The sequence below is a fragment of the Alosa sapidissima genome, chromosome 15 (assembly GCF_018492685.1).
Source record: "Alosa sapidissima isolate fAloSap1 chromosome 15, fAloSap1.pri, whole genome shotgun sequence".
In the NCBI taxonomy this organism is placed as follows: domain Eukaryota; kingdom Metazoa; phylum Chordata; class Actinopteri; order Clupeiformes; family Clupeidae; genus Alosa; species Alosa sapidissima.
This window is the reverse complement of record NC_055971.1, coordinates 10322471-10341894: the sequence shown is the minus strand read 5'-3', so window position 1 is coordinate 10341894 and position 19424 is coordinate 10322471. Positions and strand designations below refer to the sequence as shown.

The window sequence follows — 19424 nt, the reverse complement described above, 5'->3', positions numbered from 1 at the left end:
CTTGCGTTCAGGAAATGCTACGACGTTGTCAGTGACGCTGGATGTTACGGATGTTACACACTACAGTATCTTTAATGCTACTGCAGTTTAGCTTTGGGTCCTGTTATTATGTCAGTCATGGAAGAAGACGAGGTGGAATTTGCCGAAGATTTGGAGGCAATTCTGCACCTCTCACCAGAAGTGCAACTGGCCATTGAACAGGTAACGTTAATCTTACAATGCCGTTTCGTCGTCCGATATTGCTCTCCTGTCAGCTTTGGTTTTGCTGACCATCTGGCAACATTTCCTGGTCTAAGTTGCTCCTGGTATGACTTCGCTAAAGTGTTCGTCATTTACCAATTGAATTCGCTTTTCATTTGCCCGTTATGTTTATCTATGCTCATAATCGAGCGCTTTGTTGTTTAGTGCTACTGATACCTGCACTGTAGAAAATGCTGATGCCTTGGGTGCCGTTAGCTTAGCTAGCCAGCAAGGTGTCCACCCTTTCATCGCTTGCCGATGCTTAACTTCTCAGTGTAAATGTGCAAACTCGATATTTATGATCATTTCAAAGATTTTTGTTTTCTTCTGTTATGTTGCCCTTGGTGTCGGGCCTAACGTTAGATGTATTCCTTTGGAGAACTGTCAGATCAGGTGACCGTGGCCCGCCCCTTTGAAACAGTATGGCTAATGTGATATGGCTAATGTGATGTACAATTTGTAATGTATGTGCGTTTGCGCTAATTGGTAGCTGTGGGTATCCGTAGTTCATGTCTGTATCGCGGGGTTCTGAAGATGCTGAGTAAAAGTCAAGCCTGCATTATAAAGTTGTCCTCTTGATTTCATTAAACATAACATGGTGTCAGAATAAACTTAAAAGAAGATAAGAAAAAGGGAAATGGCAAACTTGGGTCTGCAACCACCGTCAGCTTTGAGCCTGCAAGGTAATCTTTCCGAAAACTGGAAAAGTTGGATTCGACGTTTTGAGCTGTATTGCATTGCTAGCGGAATAGACAAAAAGACAGAGGCTGTACAATGTGCCACGTTTTTGCATGTTGCTGGCGAAGAAGCAATAAAAGTAAGCAGCACGTTTGAATTCAGTGACGACGAGAAAGACAAAATTGCTGTGCTAAAGCGAAAGTTCAAAGAATACTGCGAACCTAGAAAACACCTGCCATACACACGCCATATGTTCTTCACACGAGCACAAGGACCGTCGGAAACGATAGATGCATATGTCACGGATTTGAAAAGCAAAGCAGACTGTGAGTTTGGAGACTTGCACGACTCATTGGTACGTGACAGAATTGTATGTGGCATAAATAACGACCAAGTGAGAGGGAGATTGCTTAGAGAGGCGGATTTAACGCTGCAAAAGGCAATTGACGTCTGTCGAGCAAGTGAAATCACGTCCAGCCAAGTGAAAGCATTGAATGATGAAGTAGAAGTGCACAAAATCCGGACTGTGAAATCAAAGAAGGGCTACAAAGGTAATGTGACAGAAAAGGAAGAGCAGAAAAGTGCAAACTGCAACAGATGTGGCTACAAACACGAAGCTAGGAAGTGTCCAGCATTTGGTCAGACATGCAAGGTATGCAACAAGAAAAATCATTTTGCAAAAATGTGCAATTCGCAAAGCTACACAAGAAAGATGCACACAGTTGAGCAGAATGAGAGCTGCACAGACATGTTTATTGGCACAGTTCAAGTACATCATGAGAAATGCATTCATACTGTCAGAACAGATGATGAAATGTGGACAGAAAGTTTGAAAATAAACAGAAGAAATGTGACATTCAAACTTCATACCGGTGCAGAATGTAACGTAATGTCAGAGAAAACATTCAGCTCATTGGACATTAAAGGAAAACTGGCATCATCCAAATGCAAGTTAGTAGCATACACTGGTCACAAAATGGCATCGTTGGGCAAGAAATTCATCACATGTGAGTACAAAGGACTGAAACACAAGATAGAATTTGAAATCATACAGAAGGATGCTCCTGCAATACTAGGAAGAGCAGCATGTCAGAAGCTAGGTCTAGTTAAGACTGTATGAAATAGGAAAAGACACAGACATTTTAAAAGGCTTTGAAGATTTATTTTGTGGATTAGGCTTCTTACCTGGACAGCATCACATACAGATTGACAATACAGTCAGACCAGTAGTTCATGCACCAAGAAAGATTCCAGTTGCTCTCAGGGACAAAGTAATCGAAGAATTACACAGAATGGAACAGATGGGAGTCATCACAAAACAGACAGAACCGACTGAGTGGGTCAACAGCATGGTGACCGTGGTCACTCCAAAGAAGATTCGCATTTGTATGGACCCAAAAGACTTGAATAGAGCCATAAAAAGGGAACACTATCCACTGTTGACTGTGGAAGAAGTTGTGAGCCGCATGCCGAATGCAAAGTACTTCTCAGTACTGGACGCCAATCAAGGATTTTGGCAAATCGAGCTTGATGAAGAGAGTTCAAAGCTCTGCACAATGAACACTCCAATAGGGCGATATCGCTTTCTGCGTTTACCTTTTGGAATATCTTCAGCATCTGAAGTCTTCCAGAGGTCTGTAGCACAGATGATAGAAGGCCTGGACGGAGTTGTCAACATCATAGATGACCTGTTGGTATGGGGAGACTCACAAGAACAGCATGATGACAGGTTAGTGAAGCTGCTGGAGAGGGCCAGAGCATACAATCTCAAGCTAAACAAAAACAAATGCAACATCAGAATGACTGAAATCAAATACATAGGCCACATTCTCAGTGTTAAAGGATTGAAACCAGATGAGGAGAAGGTCAGAGCTGTGGTTCAGCTACTACCACCTGCAGACAAGCAAGAACTCCTCAGATTCATGGGAATGATACAGTATCTTGCTAAATTCATACCCAACTTATCAGAAGTCAGTGCTCCACTGAGAAAACTGCTGGAGAAAGAAACTGAGTGGCACTGGGAGCAAGCACAGTGTGAAAGTTTTGAAGAACTGAAAAGACTAATCACAAATGCTCCGGCACTGAAATTCTTTGATGTCAACAAACCTGTAATGCTATCTGTGGATGCAAGCTCAGAAGGCATCGGTGCAGTCAAACTGCAGGAGGGTAAGCCTGTTGCGTACGCCTCACGTGCACTCACTGACTGCCAGCGCAGATATGCGCAAATTGAAAAAGAATTACTTGCCATAGTATATGGATGTGAGAAATTCCACCAATATGTTTATGGTAAAGAGATTGAAGTTGAAAGTGATCACAAGCCATTGGAGAGTATCTTCAAAAAGCCTCTCCACCAGGCACCTATGAGGCTGCAGAGAATGCTGCTAAGGCTGCAAAAGTATAGTCTCAGGGTTACATACAAGCCAGGAAAAGAACTTCACATTGCTGATGCATTAAGCCGTGCTTACCTCAGAGAAACAGCAGAGGAGTTGTTGGAGGAAGATCTGGTTGTGAACTGCATTACACGTCAGCTACCCATGACAGAGGAAAAGCAGGAAATGTTTAAAAGAATGACAGCAGAAGATATGGAAATGCAGACGCTGAAGAACACCATTGCAAAAGGATGGCCAAAGGACAGAGGGACAGTACCAAGAACAATACAGCCATACTGGAACTTCAGAGAGGAAGTCAGCTATTCAGATGGACTGTTGTTCAAAGCAGATAAACTCATCGTCCCAAAACAACTCAGACAAGAAATGCTCTGCAAAATACACGAGTCACACCTTGGAATAATCAAGTGTAAAGCTAGAGCAAGAGACATTCTGTACTGGCCAGGAATGAACGCTGAAATTGAGGAAATGGCATCTCAGTGTGCTGTGTGTAGCCAACACCAGAACAGCAATCAGAAAGAGCCACTGCTGTCACATCCATTACCAGAGCGACCATGGGAGAAGATAGGCACCGATCTCTTTCATTACAATGGATCAGAGTATCTGCTGTGCGTAGACTACTTTTCAAAGTATCCAGAAATCTACAAGTTGTCTGAAACAACCAGTCGAAGTGTCATTAATGCAATGAAGTCCATGTTTGCTAGGCATGGAATTCCAGACATTGTCATATCTGACAATGGCCCACAATATGCAAGTGCCGAATTCAGAGCTTTTGCAGAAAATTGGGAGTTTAGACATGTGACATCCAGCCCAAACTATCCTCAATCGAATGGTCAAGCAGAAAGAACAGTGCAGACCATTAAGAACCTGCTCAAGAAGTCACAGTGCAGTAATGGTGATCCTTACATTGCACTTTTAGAGTACAGGAACACGCCACTGGAAGCCATAGGACTATCCCCAGCACAGTTATTAATGGGAAGACGCCTGAAGTCGAAACTTCCTACCTCCACGTCGCTGCTGACCACCGAGAAAGCATCTCAGGTGTGTGATAAGCTAAAAGAAAGACAAGGAATACAGAAGCTATACTATGATCGACAAGCACGACTCTTACCTGATCTGCAATCTGGTGAGAAGGTCAGGATGCAAAGAGGGGAAACTTGGCAGCCAGCTGTGGTTGAGAAGGAACATGAGCAACCAAGATCCTACATAGTTCGCACACCAGAAGGAGGTTTGTACCGACGCAATCGCAAACATCTCAGGAAGACGGGTGAGAAGGAGAATGACGCTATACTGGACAAAAACATCACAGAATCATCTGGAAGGATACAAGTTCCTGAAAGAAAGACTGACGAAATGTTAACAGACACATCTGTAACTCAAAACACTGACATACACAACAATCAACAGCAAACACCATCACAAGTAACTAGGTCAGGTAGACAGGTCAAAGTTCCAATGAGATTCAAGGACTGACACTTGCACTAATATCTCACATGCACTAAGTAATGTTCAACTAAATAACAAAGAGGTTATTTTGTAAATGAAACATAGTTTGAATCTAGTTGGTGATTTGCATTGCTTACCAATGTTATGATATGATGTTCAATATGAGTTAATATGTGGAAAGCACAATACTGTTATGTATTCTTGAAGGTGTTATATAGGCATGTGTATGCTGATTGAAGATGATACTGTTACAGGGGTTTATGTGAAATGCTGCTTTTGAAAAAAAAGGAACTAAAAGAAGGGGGATGTAATGTATGTGCGTTTGCGCTAATTGGTAGCTGTGGGTATCCGTAGTTCATGTCTGTATTGCGGGGTTCTGAAGATGCTGAGTAAAAGTCAAGCCTGCATTATAAAGTTGTCCTCTTGATTTCATTAAACATAACACAATTAACATTTTTTAAAGGTTTTCCCAAGTCAAGATCCACTGGACAGACCGGACTTCAATGCTGTAGAATACATCAATACGTTATTTCCCACAGAACAGGTAAGACCGAATAGTGGATCTCAACATGGTGGAGTAAACATTTTTTGAAGTATTTGAACTAAACAGAACCGGTTGGTCCAAAGGTCTGACGGCTATCAAAAGTTGGTTGTGTTTAATTTTTCAGAAGCTACCGCAGTTCCTCAATAAATAAGAAGATGGCATTTCAGATAATGGCACAATATTCATTTGAGCTGTCCTGTTGCAGATCTTTGAACTCACTCCCTCATATCAACACGACTATTCTGCTCATAGAATGTAATAGTTGTGTAGGGGTTGCAGTGATATTTTTCTTTGTCTGTGGAAAGAGGATGGGTGTGAAAAGCGTTATCTTTTCTTCTTTAAAGGTTATGTGCAATTGCGCTTATTTTCCACACAGGAAGTACATTTAAAATGGCTCAAATTAGAACTTTGGCTGCCAAAGTCACCAGGCTTTTGAACTAAACATGTAAAAAGAAACTGACTAGACATCTCAGAACATGCACGAGTTAACAAAAAATGTGCCAGTGTTCAAATTGCTCTATAAACATAATTGGAGTTCCTGTGCCATCCGCCATAGTTTGACTCACAATAATAATAATAATAATAATAATAATAAAAACTTAAAGTCAATAGATTTGGACTCTAGTTATTAAATGTAGTTAAAAGGTCAATGTTGTACTATATTAACATTTTGCAAGAGATGAGGCAGTTATTAGTATGCACAGCCATGTTAACTTAGCATAACTATATTATAGTTATATTAATGTTCATCAGTACTTGTAGGAAAACTACAGTGTTAATTTTGATACTGGTGATTGGTTAGAGTGCACACAATACTAAATGCTTATTTCCAGTCAGTTTTTAATCTATTTGTAGTAGTTATACTGGTGAGTGTCCACTAGGAAGTGCTGTGCTCCTTGAAAACCCATTGTATTGTTGCTCATGATTGAGTCAAAGTATTTTAGTCTAATCTGTTTATGTTGTTGTTGTATGAAGTCAATGTAATGCAATGACATAAATGTAACAATCAATTTTCTTTCTTTAAAAAAAAAAATGATAGTCACTGGCCAATATAGATGATGTTGTGAACAAGATCCGACTGAAAATAAGGTGAGCAGCATTTTCAGATGTTTATCAGTGATCCCCATAGATATATATATATATATATATATATATATATATATCTATGAGTGATCCCAATTTAATTAGACCATGTAACTAATGCAGGGTTTTTATTCTTAATGTGTTTTCCCTCAGGCGACTGGACGATAACATCAGAACCGTTGTGAGAGGACAGACAAACGTAGGCCAGGATGGACGGCAGGTTAGTGGCCAATTACAACCGCACATTCAGTCCTCTGCTACAGCTTCAGAGAAATTATGTGTGGTCTAATTAGTTTGATTAATTTAGTCATGACATTGGCTGAAATTATATTGGCTCTTTTATTTGCTGCATATTTTGTGATTGCTTGAAACTTGGCCCAGATTGATTAATGGAAAATGAAAAAAAGAAACAAAAAAAAAACACCATATGTTGGGCTGATGAATGATCAGTCTCTGTGTGAGTCTGTTGTAGTTTGAAATCCAGTCTGAGACTGCTGTTTGTCACTGAGTGTGTGGTGGTCTTGTATCCTACTTTTGAATATCTGGGCCTTTGGCATGCAAGTCTGCCAGTGTATCTACTCTTCCATGTGCCTACTGTAGAATGTAGACTATGACTATGTGTGTGTGCTTGCGTAAGTGTGTGTGTGTGTGTGTGCACACAATTGAGTGTGTGTGTGCGTGCACAATTGAGTGTGTGTGCGTGTGCGCGCACTTGCACAAGTATGTGTGTGTGTGTGTGTTTGTACACAATTTTGTGTGTGTGTGTGTGTGTGTGTGTGTGTGTGTGTGTCTGTGTGTGTGTGTGTGTGGTTGTGTATGAAACACTGTGACAGGGAGGGCCGGGAGATAGATGAGGGTAGCAGATTACTGCGAGTGGACGGTGCCCTGGCAGATTCCTTTGGCCGGGGGCACCCAGCTGTGAGGGGGAGCAGAGGGGCCGCGTGAGACTGAGGAGGCAGAGGATGCAGTCTGAGGGACGTCTGGGGGCTTGGCCCGCCGCTGATGGATGTGGCACCGGGGCTCTGGGTGGATGAAGGATGGCTCTCTGGCCTTCCTGCTGCCTCACCTTCTGGGGGCAGTGCTTGTCTGGGGTGGAGTAGGAGTTCGGTGTGTGTGTGTGTGTGTGTGTTGGTGTGGGTATGTGGGTCTGGGAGTATGTCTGTCTATGTCTCTCTGTCTATTTGTGTGTCTGTATAAGTGTCTCTGCAAGTGTCTGTGAATGTTTGAGGGGTTGGTGGTGGTGGTGGTTACTGCTTTGGGTTTCTCATCTGAAGCGGGTCTGGCCCTCCGTCACGGCACGACACGTTCCCCCTCTGCTGTCTGTCCCTCTCCTCCTCCTCCATGGAAAAGGACAGGATGAGTCAGGAAGACCAGGATGAGATGAGGCTGCGGCGATCCCGAGGTTGGAATTCCTCTCAGCCTCCGTCTGGAAAGCAGGGCAGCGATTATTTCCCTGTTTTTCGCTATAATTCCATTCGCGAACAGTGGTTATTCGCTGTCTCACTGCCTTTTGGAGGCTGTTGAAATTACTTAAAGGAATAAACCACTAAAAAATTGTAAAGCCTTGATTTAACACAGATCTTGGCCGACTCCATCCGGGCAGGATGGCTAGAGGAAACGCGACACCTGACTGGGAGAAATGAGAGAGGCTGTGGGGAGATGATCCCCGGTCTTGTCTGGCATAGGTACCAGACCACTCAGACATGGAAAGAGCCGATGTCTGGGGGTCGTACCCCGCCATCCTCCTTTCCTACCGAGACGTTTCCATCAGACGCGAAGGAGAGGAAAGTCCCTCCACAGATGGAAAGGCCTTACGGCGTGTGGGTGGCTGCTGAAGGGAATGCAGATACAGGAACTAGGGTTTGTTTGACGGGATATCGGGGTGGTTTTTATCAGCAGGCAAAGGGTGGAGACATCTGCTCCTGAAAAAGCGTCCCTGAGGTCCTGCTGATGGTATTTGTAACTGTGTGTGTGGGTGGAGGAACAATGCTTGTGTGTGTTTGTGTGATTGTGTGATTGTAATAAGATTAAGTATATATACTTTTTTGATCCCGTGAGGGAAATTGCATAGCTGCTTGAAAGTTTGAAAGCTTGAAAGCTGTATGAAAGTAAATTCAGATGTCTTAACTTGTCTTTTGGAAAAAGTCATGGATGCACATGAATTAATGTGTTTTGAGTCATGGGTGCTCATGAGGGTAATGTGTTTTGAGTCATGGGTGCTTATGAGGGTAATGTGTTTTGCTGGATGTTGCTGTGCAACTCATCCTCCCTGCTTTGATGTGAAGCTGGAGCTAAAGAGCAGCTTGATAAGCAAGGCCTCTGCCAGTCTGTTGTGCAGTGTTCACACCACAGATGTTCTCCCTGTTTAAATGCCATCTCTCTCTCTCTCTCGCTCTCTCTCTCACACATACACGCACATGTACACGTACACACACACACAACTCTTCCTCGTCTTCGCTCCTTGACGGGACGCTGCAGCTGTGCACCTTCACCCAGCTGGAGTGGCATGATTCCTCTATTCTTAGTCAGAGATGTAAAGGCATATTACCCCCAACCCCCGTGGTTCCTTTTGTCCTAACTCACTTCGCCTGGGATCATTAATGAACCGCAGAAAAGAAGGCTAAGCTTGTCAGTCATGCTGACATTTTTTTATTGCAAACTGAAGAAGTCAGTGAAAGGGGGGCTGGGGTCATTTACAGCAAAGGAAAATGATCAGACCTCATTTATGGTATCTGATTGGAGGGGGGGGGGGTGTATGGGGGATGGAAGTCAACATCAGCCCTAAACATTTGTTGTCAATTATGCCAAGTCATTCAGAGGGGCTGCTTTGCAGATTTTTTCCTTTGTCTAGTTTGGCTATTAACAGTAAATATATATCCCACCCCTAAAAGCAGTCCAAAAAGTTCCATATAAAACCGTTAGCCGTGTTGCGTCCCCCCAGATGGACAGCTCACACGAGGGGGTTTTATGGCTGTGTGGGAGCTAGTTAGGATGGGGATGTCTTGTGTAGGTTTTGGCATCAGAACCAGCCCATTAGAAATGCTCCAATAGAGAGGGAGAGAGCCTCCTCGAGAATTTAACATAAATATTTAAGCTAAACACAGGAAAGGCAGTTTACTGCTCGTGTGTGGAGGTTTTTTCTGTCGTTTATGGACTTATCCCCCCCCCTCTCCTCTCTCTCTCTCTCTCTCTCCCTCTCTCTATCTCACTCTGTGTTCTCTCTCTATCCCCCCCAATCTCTTCTACAGTGGCGTTCATACCACAGCGCTTTTTCCACAGAGCAGCACATGGGCCACGCATTCCTGCTCAAATCCCGTTTGCAACCTCAGGTTGGGCTCCGAGTGCTCCACACGCGAGCGCTGGCCATAGTCTCATCTCCTCTCGTCTCGTCTCCGACAGCTTCTGTTTCTTATTTTAGAGCCTAATAAAGAAGTTTCACATGCCAAGACCACATGTATTTTATCATTTCAGTGAATCATGGAGAAAGATACAGGTGTTTTTCCCCAAACACACGGAGATGTTTGTTTCTCCCATCTGCTCCTCTGTGAGCCAGGAGCTGCGGCCAAACAAGTCGGGCATCCTGTTTCCCAGACAGGCCAGACGCTCCTCTTTAGTGACCAGCCGACTGGACTGGCCGGCTGGGCCTGCGCCGCCGCACCGTAACCGTCTGAAGGAAACATCCTCGAACTGCTGCAAATAGAGTCCACATGTGTGGCAGGACTCACCCTCTGCCAGACCAAAACAACCCCCCCCCCCCCCCACACACACACACACACACACCCATCTCCTTCCCACCAGACTCTCCCCTCCCTTCTCTATCCCTTCATCAGGGGGGCAGCCGCGGCAGGAAAGATAACAAGGTGAGGCAGCGGTCAGGCGTGCAGGGTAGGGCAGGGTGCTGCTCCCCCAGCCTGCTCCGGTCATTAAGGGGAGAAATGCCGGAAATGAGTGCTGGACAAGGGCCAGGCAGGCAGCCACGTCTGATCAAGCTCCTTATGAAGTGAAGGCCACCTCTGCTCACACATTTACAAAGACTTACATACACACACACACACACACACACACACACACACACACACACACACGCTCAAGCTTCTTATGAAGTAAAGGCCACCTCTCCTCACACATTTACACACACACCACACACACACACCACTTTCTCTTCCTCACATGCACACACACACACACACATGCAAACTCACACTCTTATACACACACTCACATACACACATCCCACACTCTCTTTCTCTCTCTCACACACACATTGCACTCTTACTGTCGAACTGACACTTCACACTTAGACGCTTCATGCAGAGCTAAAAACACACAGCGGTCACAGTTCAGCCAAGCTCACACTACATGACACCAGACTGCTGTGTGTGTGTGTGTGTGTGTGTGTGTGTGTGTCTGTCCCCCTCAAACAGTTCATGTCACTGTGGATTAACTATCTTAGTATGCAGAGCAAGGGCATCTGCTTTTGTCCTTGAACTTGCCTCTGCCTTGCTCCTCTTAAGATGCTCCTTGGGAAACTCCTGTCAGCACGAAATTGTGTGTGTATGTGTGTGTGTGTGTGTGTGTGTGTGTGTGTGTGTGTGTGTGTGTGTGTGTGTGTGTGTGTGTGTGTTCTCCTGTGATTTTAGGAGGCTTGTAAAAGTGGTAAATTCCAGGGGCAGCTGTTGCCGGCTGTTAGCATTCCATCCGTCTGTGAAGGGAGCGCACAGAGAGAGAGAGAGAGAGAGAGAGAGGAGGCGAGAGGGAAAGCCTGCCCTCCTTCACTGGCTCACAGGACCAAGACACCCCGTCCAGTGGACTGGCAACCACACAGCTGTTTTCCCTTTAAAGAAATGTTGTGCAGCAATTACACATTTTCATAATCCTCCAAAGCCCCTTTCTTGTGTCTGCCAGACAGACAAACTCGAGACAGACAGACACCCCAATTCCAACAGGCTACCAGCTCTTAAACCCTTCAGTCTCAAAGGCAGGCAGTCATATAACACAGACTTGCTCCAAGTACCTCATTATGATAACTCCAGAATTTCGATCACTAGTGAGTCTTGTTTTGGTGGGGTGGGGGGTGGGGGTGCAGGCAGGGTGCAGGCAGGGGGGGTGGGCATAGGTCTGGACTGAGGCCTGACCTTGATGAACTACCACAGTGTGCAGCCAGAGCTTAAATTCCCTTTCTGGAATGTTCTGAGCAGATGGAAAAAGGATGTTTTTCTTTCTCACCACGCCGAACCTTTTTTTGGGGGGCTCTTATCTACCTGCTGTGCTGGGCTACAGTGTGTGTGTGTGTGCTGCACCTCCAGGTTTCAGTCATCGCTGGAGAGTTCTATAAAAAAAGCCGAGCCCGAAATGCCTGTTTTCAGCTGTTCTGGTTGTCCCAGATTAGCTCCAGCGAGGAGGGACAGGCACCAGACACGAGGCGCAAGTTAATGATTTGCTGAGGTTTTAGTAGGATGAAGGAGGAACGTGACTCTTTTTCACTTCTATTTTGATAAGACACTGGATATGCTGGCGGCAAGGAACCAGGTCAACAGATGTGTCTTATTTTTGTTGTCGGTTCAAACTGACAGGCTGGAAAAAATCTCCCAAAATGCCACAGAGGCTCCATAGATCAGTCACTGCAAATCAGCACTCTCTCTCTCTCTCTTTCCTTCTCTCTCTTTCTCTCTCGATCTATCTCTCTCTCTCTCCTTCTTTTTCTCTCACATACGCTCTGTTGTTTTCCAGGCACTGGAGGAGGCTCAGAAAGCCATCCAGCAGCTTTTTGGCAAAATCAAAGACATCAAGGACAAGGCGGAGAAGTCGGAGCAAATGGTGGGTAAAAAAAAAAAAAAGCCCCTCTTGACACCAGCCGACTCTGTGCAGAAAACGATAAATTAATTAATTAATTAATTAATTAAATACAGGACAAAAATATTAATAGTCCCCTCTATAAATGTCCTCTCTAATGTAAGCAGGCTGTTACTTTGGTCCCTGAGGACACTGACCTCCCGTGGTTTCTTGCACGCTGAGGGCCTCGGCAAGCCCAGAGTAATGCGCTAGCCATCTGTACGTCAGCACTGCGGGTCAGGGGATGGCCGCAGGGCAAGCAGGCTGGCTGACCGGGGGCCCCATTATGTGGGGGGGCAGGAGGAGGTCATAGGGAACCACCCAAGGAGACACAGAAGCTAAGTCGAGTCTAAAAATGTGTTTTGTTGTTGTTTATCTCACCAGGTCAAAGAGATCACCCGCGATATCAAACAACTGGACCACGCCAAGCGTCACCTGACCACCTCCATCACCACCCTCAATCACCTGCACATGCTGGCCGGAGGGGTGGACTCACTAGAGTAGGTTCCACACTCCCCGCCACAAGCCTGCCCATCCCACTGGAGACGTTGTTAAGCCTGTCTCCACTCCTAATACACTTATAATAGTGGAGATAATTGGACCTTTGCTAATTGCCACGCCCCCCCCCCCCCCCCCCCTTTGAATATCTGCTTTTCCTCAGGCTAATATCAGTGGCCATTAGGCATTTACTGTGTAGTCTGCAGATCATTTGGCAGGGCCTTGTCTCTGCTATTTGAGAATACTAAGCTGTGGCCTGTTTGCACTCTCATTTTGAAGATTACTTTGGCAGGTCTTCCCCTCCACTGTAATATTTGAGATAATTGGGCAGCTTATTTGTATGCCCTATAAAAGCCAAATAAGTAAATTAGCCTTTTGCTTGCTCCTACTGGTGTACCTGACCGCACACTAACCCCACACACTGAAGCCTTAGTGATGTTGCTTTAAAATAAGATGAATCAATGAACAAGGCCTTAAATGGACTGAAACTGAGACACAAGCCTTTCAGGTGAAGACCATCTTCAGTGTTCACAGATTTTGTGTGTGTGTGTGTTTCTCAAACTGAACGCTGAAGGTGGGCCCGTTTTTGTGTCAGTTTCATCTTTATTTCACCCAACATTACTTGGTTTCCTTTTCCCCTTTTTTCACCTGTCTTTGGATTCTACACACAAGGTGAAACACTTTTGTAAACACAAACCTGGTACAAAAGCCATTCCCGAACTAGCTTTTCATAAATAAGATGTCAATAAGTCATTACTAGGACATTAATAGGACATTGAATGGTTACATCTTTTGTTCCATCAGGGCCATGACGCGTAAGAGGCAGTACGGAGAGGTGGCTAATCTACTGCAGGGTGTTGTGAATGTGCTGGAGCACTTCCAGAAGTACATGGGCATCCCCCAGATCCGCCAGCTCTCAGAGAGGTAACCAGATCCACAGCAGCTGGCAACACACACACACACACACTCACTCTCACCAAACAAAATCCGGATGTGTCTCGGTCCCGCACATTGTAAACACTCACACACCCTCTTGTTCCAAGCGGAAATGCAGACATGAGTTGCAAGCATGTGCTGCTTTTTAATGATGACTCTCCTCAGATTTTTGTAAACTTTTGCACTTATTGTGTCTGCCAGCTGTTTGCATAATATAAATTTACCCCACCACGGCGCTGTGTTGACACAGCCCACCATGCACTTGTGTCTATCTCCCACTCCGATCTATAAATGTGTGGGGGTGGGTGTCCGTGTCCGCGTGTGTCTATGTGCGCGTGTGTCTGTCTGTGTGTGTGTGCATGTGTGTGTGTGCGTATGCGTGTGTGATTTCCTGTTTATGTTTACAGAGGATGAGGAGCAGGAAAGGAAGGAAGCCTGCTCGACAGAGCTGCTTTATGCATGCATGGCTTCTACTTAGGGCTCTGGGGTCTCGCTCCAGCAGTGAGCAAACCTTTTGTTCCCTGCCGAGTACGGCCTGAGCACACGTCTCTGTCTGTGTGTGTGTATGTCTATGTGTCTGTGTGTATACGTGTTTGTGTGTGCGTGCGTGCGTCAGTGTGTGTGTATTTGTGCGCTGGTGTGGGTCCCTGCTGGCGCGGACACTGAGCCCTTTTGTGAGCTGTGGGAGGGCTGGGGCCGGGGGCCTGGATCCATCCATGTGTCCCTGTGACTCTGGGCTCAGCCGTGGCCTGTTTGTGTTGGACTCGGCATCAGGGGCCTGGACGGCTGGATTGCAGGCCTTGCAGGCCAGGCTGTCCTGGCTGGCTGGGTGTCCGCCTCGGGGAGCGGGAGACTGAGAAGAACTAGTTCTCTGACTGTCCCCGTGTTTTTCTGGGGCAACAGGCACAGGAGTGGTCAGTGGGTCATCTGCTGGTTAGTCAAACAGCACTTGGCAGCGTTGCAACATGTTTGTGAAGATCAGAGTAAATGTTTGCGGCTTGTATAACTGACTATTAAGAAAATATCTAAACATGCCATTACTGTGCTGACCTGTGTTGAAGGCAAGCAGAGGGTCAGGGAGTCCTTTCAGTTGACAGGAAGGTGGAGGATTGAAAACACAAACATCTTTACCCCCCTCTTCCTCCTTTGGTCTTCTTTTAGACTGCAATACAGTTCCTTTTGTTTCAGGCCCAGAACAAGCACAAAGCTCATTGTGCACACCAGTGGCTTGTTTCCCCTTATCAGATAGTCCCAGTGATACTTTGCCGCTTGGCTTCCCCATATGGAAAAAAAAGTGGGCTGTTTTCATTCCAGCCGGCCGGCCGGCCCTCCCTGTCCAGATATGCGCTGCTGGCTGGAGGGTGTGGCTGGCCTGCAGATGACGGACGGCAGCTGGGTGATTTTTTTGGGTGGAAGTGGGGGGGCGGGTAAAGAAGGCCTGGGTTCTGTGGAGCTGCTTCTAAACAGTCAGACGATCAGGCCTCGTCAGGGGAGCGGCCGTGCCAAGCCCTGCCCCCTGTATCTCTCTGACTGGCATCGGCATGTGGGCATCGCTGCCCACGTGCGTGTTTATTCTGGACGGGCCGTGTTGTTCCAGGGCTGGAATCTGGCCGCCGCCGCCACTGCCACAGCGAGCGCCAAGCGCTGACGAGGCCCTCGGGCGAAGAGGGGCGGCCAACAACAATGAATGCAACCGCAGTTATCCTGATATGGAGCATGAAGAATCCCCCGTCTGGACCCTCGGTCTTTGCCCGCGGCCCATCTGCCACCCCTCTCCGCGGACGGCCTTAGTCAGCCGGGGCTGACAGCAGTTGGGGGATTCTTATTCTATTGCACTGAATCATGGCCCACTGAGTTTCATAGCTCGTGGCGGCCTGTCGTAACGGGAAGCGACGCGTTCTTAAGTGTCGCCACTCCCACCCCCCTCAGACAATGCGGCTAAGAGAAAACAGCCTCAGCGCATCGCAAAGCCTACTTGGTCAAACTCTGTTTCCATCATAGACATAATATACATAGACGCCGCATCGACCGCTGCTCCCTACTAGCGCTGACGAGATTTGGAGCCGCCATCTTGGACCGGTCATCCACTCCACTCAGTGTAATCTGTTTGGCCGGTGCAATGAGCTGTCAGCACACTTAATTAATCATATCTCACTGAATACCGAACAGATTTTCACGCGGTTTTTTTTGCTGCAAAGGTCATACATGTAGCTATGATACAGGCCACATTGTTCGAAAATACAAAATACAACCAATAGTACGGTAATGTTAAATCTTACTTGTGAAAAGTAAATCCCCCGAGTATGGTCCGCCGATTTGAGCAGGAACATGCTGCACAGTGCTGTCATCTTGTGTTTTCTGCTGCAACGCAATGAGGAGTATGACCGGTCCAAGATGGCGGCCGCATTTCTTGTTTCCAGCAGCCAATGCGGCGTCTATGTATATTATGTCTATGGTTTCCATGGCCACTCCTAATATTATGTGCCTTCCTGTAACTGCTATTTTATGTGGCAGCCATGTTGGGTGTGCGATGCGAACCACAGATGGGGAAACCATCACCATCGTCCTCGTGGCCTTGGTGTCATGCTCCCTCCCCAGTCGTGGAACCCCTAAAGCCTCCAGGGTCAAAGGTCACATCAGCACGTGAGAAGCTGTGATCCTGGCCTGCGTAGGTTAGGGAACAGCGGGAGTGGGATCCCAGCCTTGGGAAAGCCCTTACAGAGCTCCTCTAAACTGGACGGACAGGGGCGTGACGGGGGTTTCCATGCCGAGGGGGGTCAGGAGGTCTCTTGTTAACACATCGCTGTGGCAGCCATCCCAACCCATCTGTTCTGCTCTGTTCTCTCCCTCGGCAGAGTCAAGGCCGCGCAGAGCGAGCTCGGCACGCAGATCCTGGCCGACTTTGAGGAGGCCTTTCCCTCTCAGGGCTCGAAGGTACGGCACACGCCACTCAAACGCAACCTGTTGCATTCTTGCCTTGCAAGCTCCAGAGATGGTCATTTTCATGACATGTTTTTTTTTCCTCCTCACAGAGACCTGGAGGCCCCAGCATTGTGCTCAGAGACGCCTGTTTGGTGGCCAACGTGCTGGATCCACGCATCAAGCAGGAGATCATCAAGAAGTTCATCAGGCAGCACCTCTCTGAGTACCTGGTGCTCTTTCAGGAAAACCAGGATGTGAGTTACTACCAAACTACCAAAGCACCTCTTCATCTCGCACCTCTTCATCTCCTCTCGATATAAGGTATCTGGTCACTTTTGGTTAAATGTGTTGTTTCTGTTCACTTTATAGGTGGCTTGGCTTGATAAAATTGACAGGCGTTATGCCTGGATCAAGCGGCAGCTGGTGGACTATGAGGAGAAGTACGGGCGAATGTTTCCAGAGGAGTGGTGCATGACGGAGCGCATCTCTGTGGAGTTCTGCCACATCACCAGGTACTGAAACACTTACAGCAACACATTTGTGGTACAACCAAACCATGCAGTTAAACTAATCTTTCAAAATCCTTGTGGCTCCTTAGTGTTCATTTAGTCAGAATAAATATAGAATTGCCACTGTTGCCTCTGCATATCTTCTGCCAGCACGAGGGATGCATTCATTTTATCCACTGGAAAAAGATTTTACTTTGGGATTGGATGAAAGCTGGATAAAAGAAAAATACTCTGATAAAAATGACAAGCAATCAGAATAAAATAAACAAGCAGTCTTTTAACCTTATTCCCTTAACTATGTTTCCCTTTGGTAGCAAATCAAAGAATTGATTGATTGATTCAGTAACCCCCAGATTCAGTACAGGAAGGGACTTTTAGCCTTTGTGTGAGGCCTCTCTCGTCTGAGCATGTCAGGTCTTTGGGTGCACTCCATCTGAACTCTGCGCTTAATGAGGCTTCGGCAGGCAGGAAAGGCGAGGTGTGGATCAGCTCCCGCCAGCGGCCTAATCTCCTCCATCACTTACGTTTTTCCCTCCCTGAACGAGCCAAATGAGCTCTCAGGCTACCGCAGATACCAGGGACACACAGACCGTCCATTCATTACCTTGTTTGGACATAATGACATAATGGTGAATTGTCAGGTGGAAATGGGGTGAAATTGGAAAATGGTCCTGCTTTAGAAGTCGAGGACAAGACGACCGGCCCCCGTGCTCTGAAGGTCCCTTCAGATGTGCGTGCCAGGCTTAATGACCCACATGGGCGCTGACCCGATCTCTGTGGCTTGCCCGCCCGCTTCCTCTCACAGGCTACCTGGCCTGGTTTCGTTTGGATGACCGCTTGTTTCCTGATTGTGATTTTCCTCTGTCAGGACGGAGCTGGCCAAGCTGATGCGAGCTCGGGCCAGGGAGATCGAGGTCAAGCTGCTGCTCTTCGCCATCCAGAGGACCACGAACTTCGAGGGGCTGCTGGCAAAGAGGTTCTCTGGCTGCACCCTGAGTGACGTTCCTGGGGTACGAGGCCATATAGAGGGTCACCTTAAATCTATTCTCCTGTAGTCCTTGGCAGAGGCAGGGGGTATTCCAAGAGCATGCTTTGTTGACAAACCTGGAGAAGTTAACTTTTAACAAATGGTAAGCTGTCTAAAAGAAGAGCCCTCTGGCTCTATTTCTCTTGGAGAATTAAGCCTTGGGCCTTGTCTATTAGGAGATTTACCACTTATTCTGACCCAGGTTTGTCACTAAACCATATTCTTGAAATACACTCCTGGACCAGAATAAACCTCATAATGTTTAACCTATGTCTGCTAGCCACATGAAATTACACTGTGTCACTTGCCTTATTTTGCAGAAGAAGCCTGACACCCCCTTGGATTCCACAAACCCTTTCCTGGAGGACGAGGCTGGGGAGGACACGGCTTCGGAGAAGGATGAGGATTTGGACAAGGTGATGACAAATCTACTGATCATCCTGCAGATATAAATTATAACCTCCCCAACAGACCCCTACAAACTCAAAAAGTGCCATCACAGATACTACAAATTGTAATAGTTCAGAATGTACCGGTTGCATTCTTACTCAAACCACCCTTTAGTAATTTGTTCTCACATACCAGACGCTATGGTATTCCTCTCAGTTTTGCAAGAGGTTTCAGCAAATTACTCAAAACAATTTCCTTCCCCCATTCTCTATCACAGCAGATCTCACATTAGGAATGCAGTTTCTAATGAGCGCTTTATGACTAACTCCTTTCCTGTTTGCAGCCAAAGAAACCCAAGGCCCCTGATAACCCGTTCCACGGCATCGTCTCCAAGTGCTTCGAGCCCCATCTTTATGTCTACATCGAATCGCAAGACAAGTAAGAGACAGACAGTCAGTCAGACGCGCACACAGACGCGCACACAGACGCACACACACACAAACTGCAATGCCCTTTTCACAATGCCTACTATACTTAGGAGAGGCTGGCATGTAGGGAAGCTAAGGAGAGCTGGAGTCCTATGGAGAATGTTCTAGTGTAGAAGCAGAGCAACATGAGGTTTTTGTTTTGAGCCTCTATATTTTAAGCCCCCTTCCTTGCCCATCCCCGTCCTCACCCCTCTCTCCAGTCTTTCTTTCTCTCATTCCATGCTGATCCCCCACTTTCTCCATTTCTCTCTCCCTCTCCACTCAGACAAAAATGTTTCCCATTAACTGTTCAACCACAGACATTGCTAACGGTTTGGAAAAAAAGTGCCAGAGCAGCAGATCTCTCCCCTCTCCCACCTCGCGCTCTCTTTCTCTTTGTCTTTCTCTCTCTCTCTCTCTCCCCCCTCTTTCTCTGTCTCCCTCTCTGTATCTGTCTCTCATTCT

At 46.6% G+C, this 19424-nt stretch overlaps 1 protein-coding gene across 1 annotated transcript in view; it reads left to right on the top strand.

Annotated features, from left to right (window-relative positions):
• Positions 1–36: 36 nt before the first annotated feature.
• The window catches only part of vps53 (VPS53 subunit of GARP complex), a 29161-nt gene continuing 9773 nt past the window's right edge, over positions 37–19424 (top strand). The window contains exons 1-13 of the mRNA XM_042062804.1: positions 37–201; positions 5215–5295; positions 6335–6384; positions 6532–6598; positions 12109–12195; positions 12595–12710; positions 13513–13632; positions 16500–16578; positions 16677–16820; positions 16936–17078; positions 17944–18085; positions 18423–18518; positions 18836–18930. Coding sequence (XP_041918738.1) covers positions 109–201; positions 5215–5295; positions 6335–6384; positions 6532–6598; positions 12109–12195; positions 12595–12710; positions 13513–13632; positions 16500–16578; positions 16677–16820; positions 16936–17078; positions 17944–18085; positions 18423–18518; positions 18836–18930 — 1313 coding nt within the window. The 5' untranslated portion in view covers positions 37–108. The remainder of the gene's footprint in view (positions 202–5214; positions 5296–6334; positions 6385–6531; positions 6599–12108; positions 12196–12594; positions 12711–13512; positions 13633–16499; positions 16579–16676; positions 16821–16935; positions 17079–17943; positions 18086–18422; positions 18519–18835; positions 18931–19424) is intronic.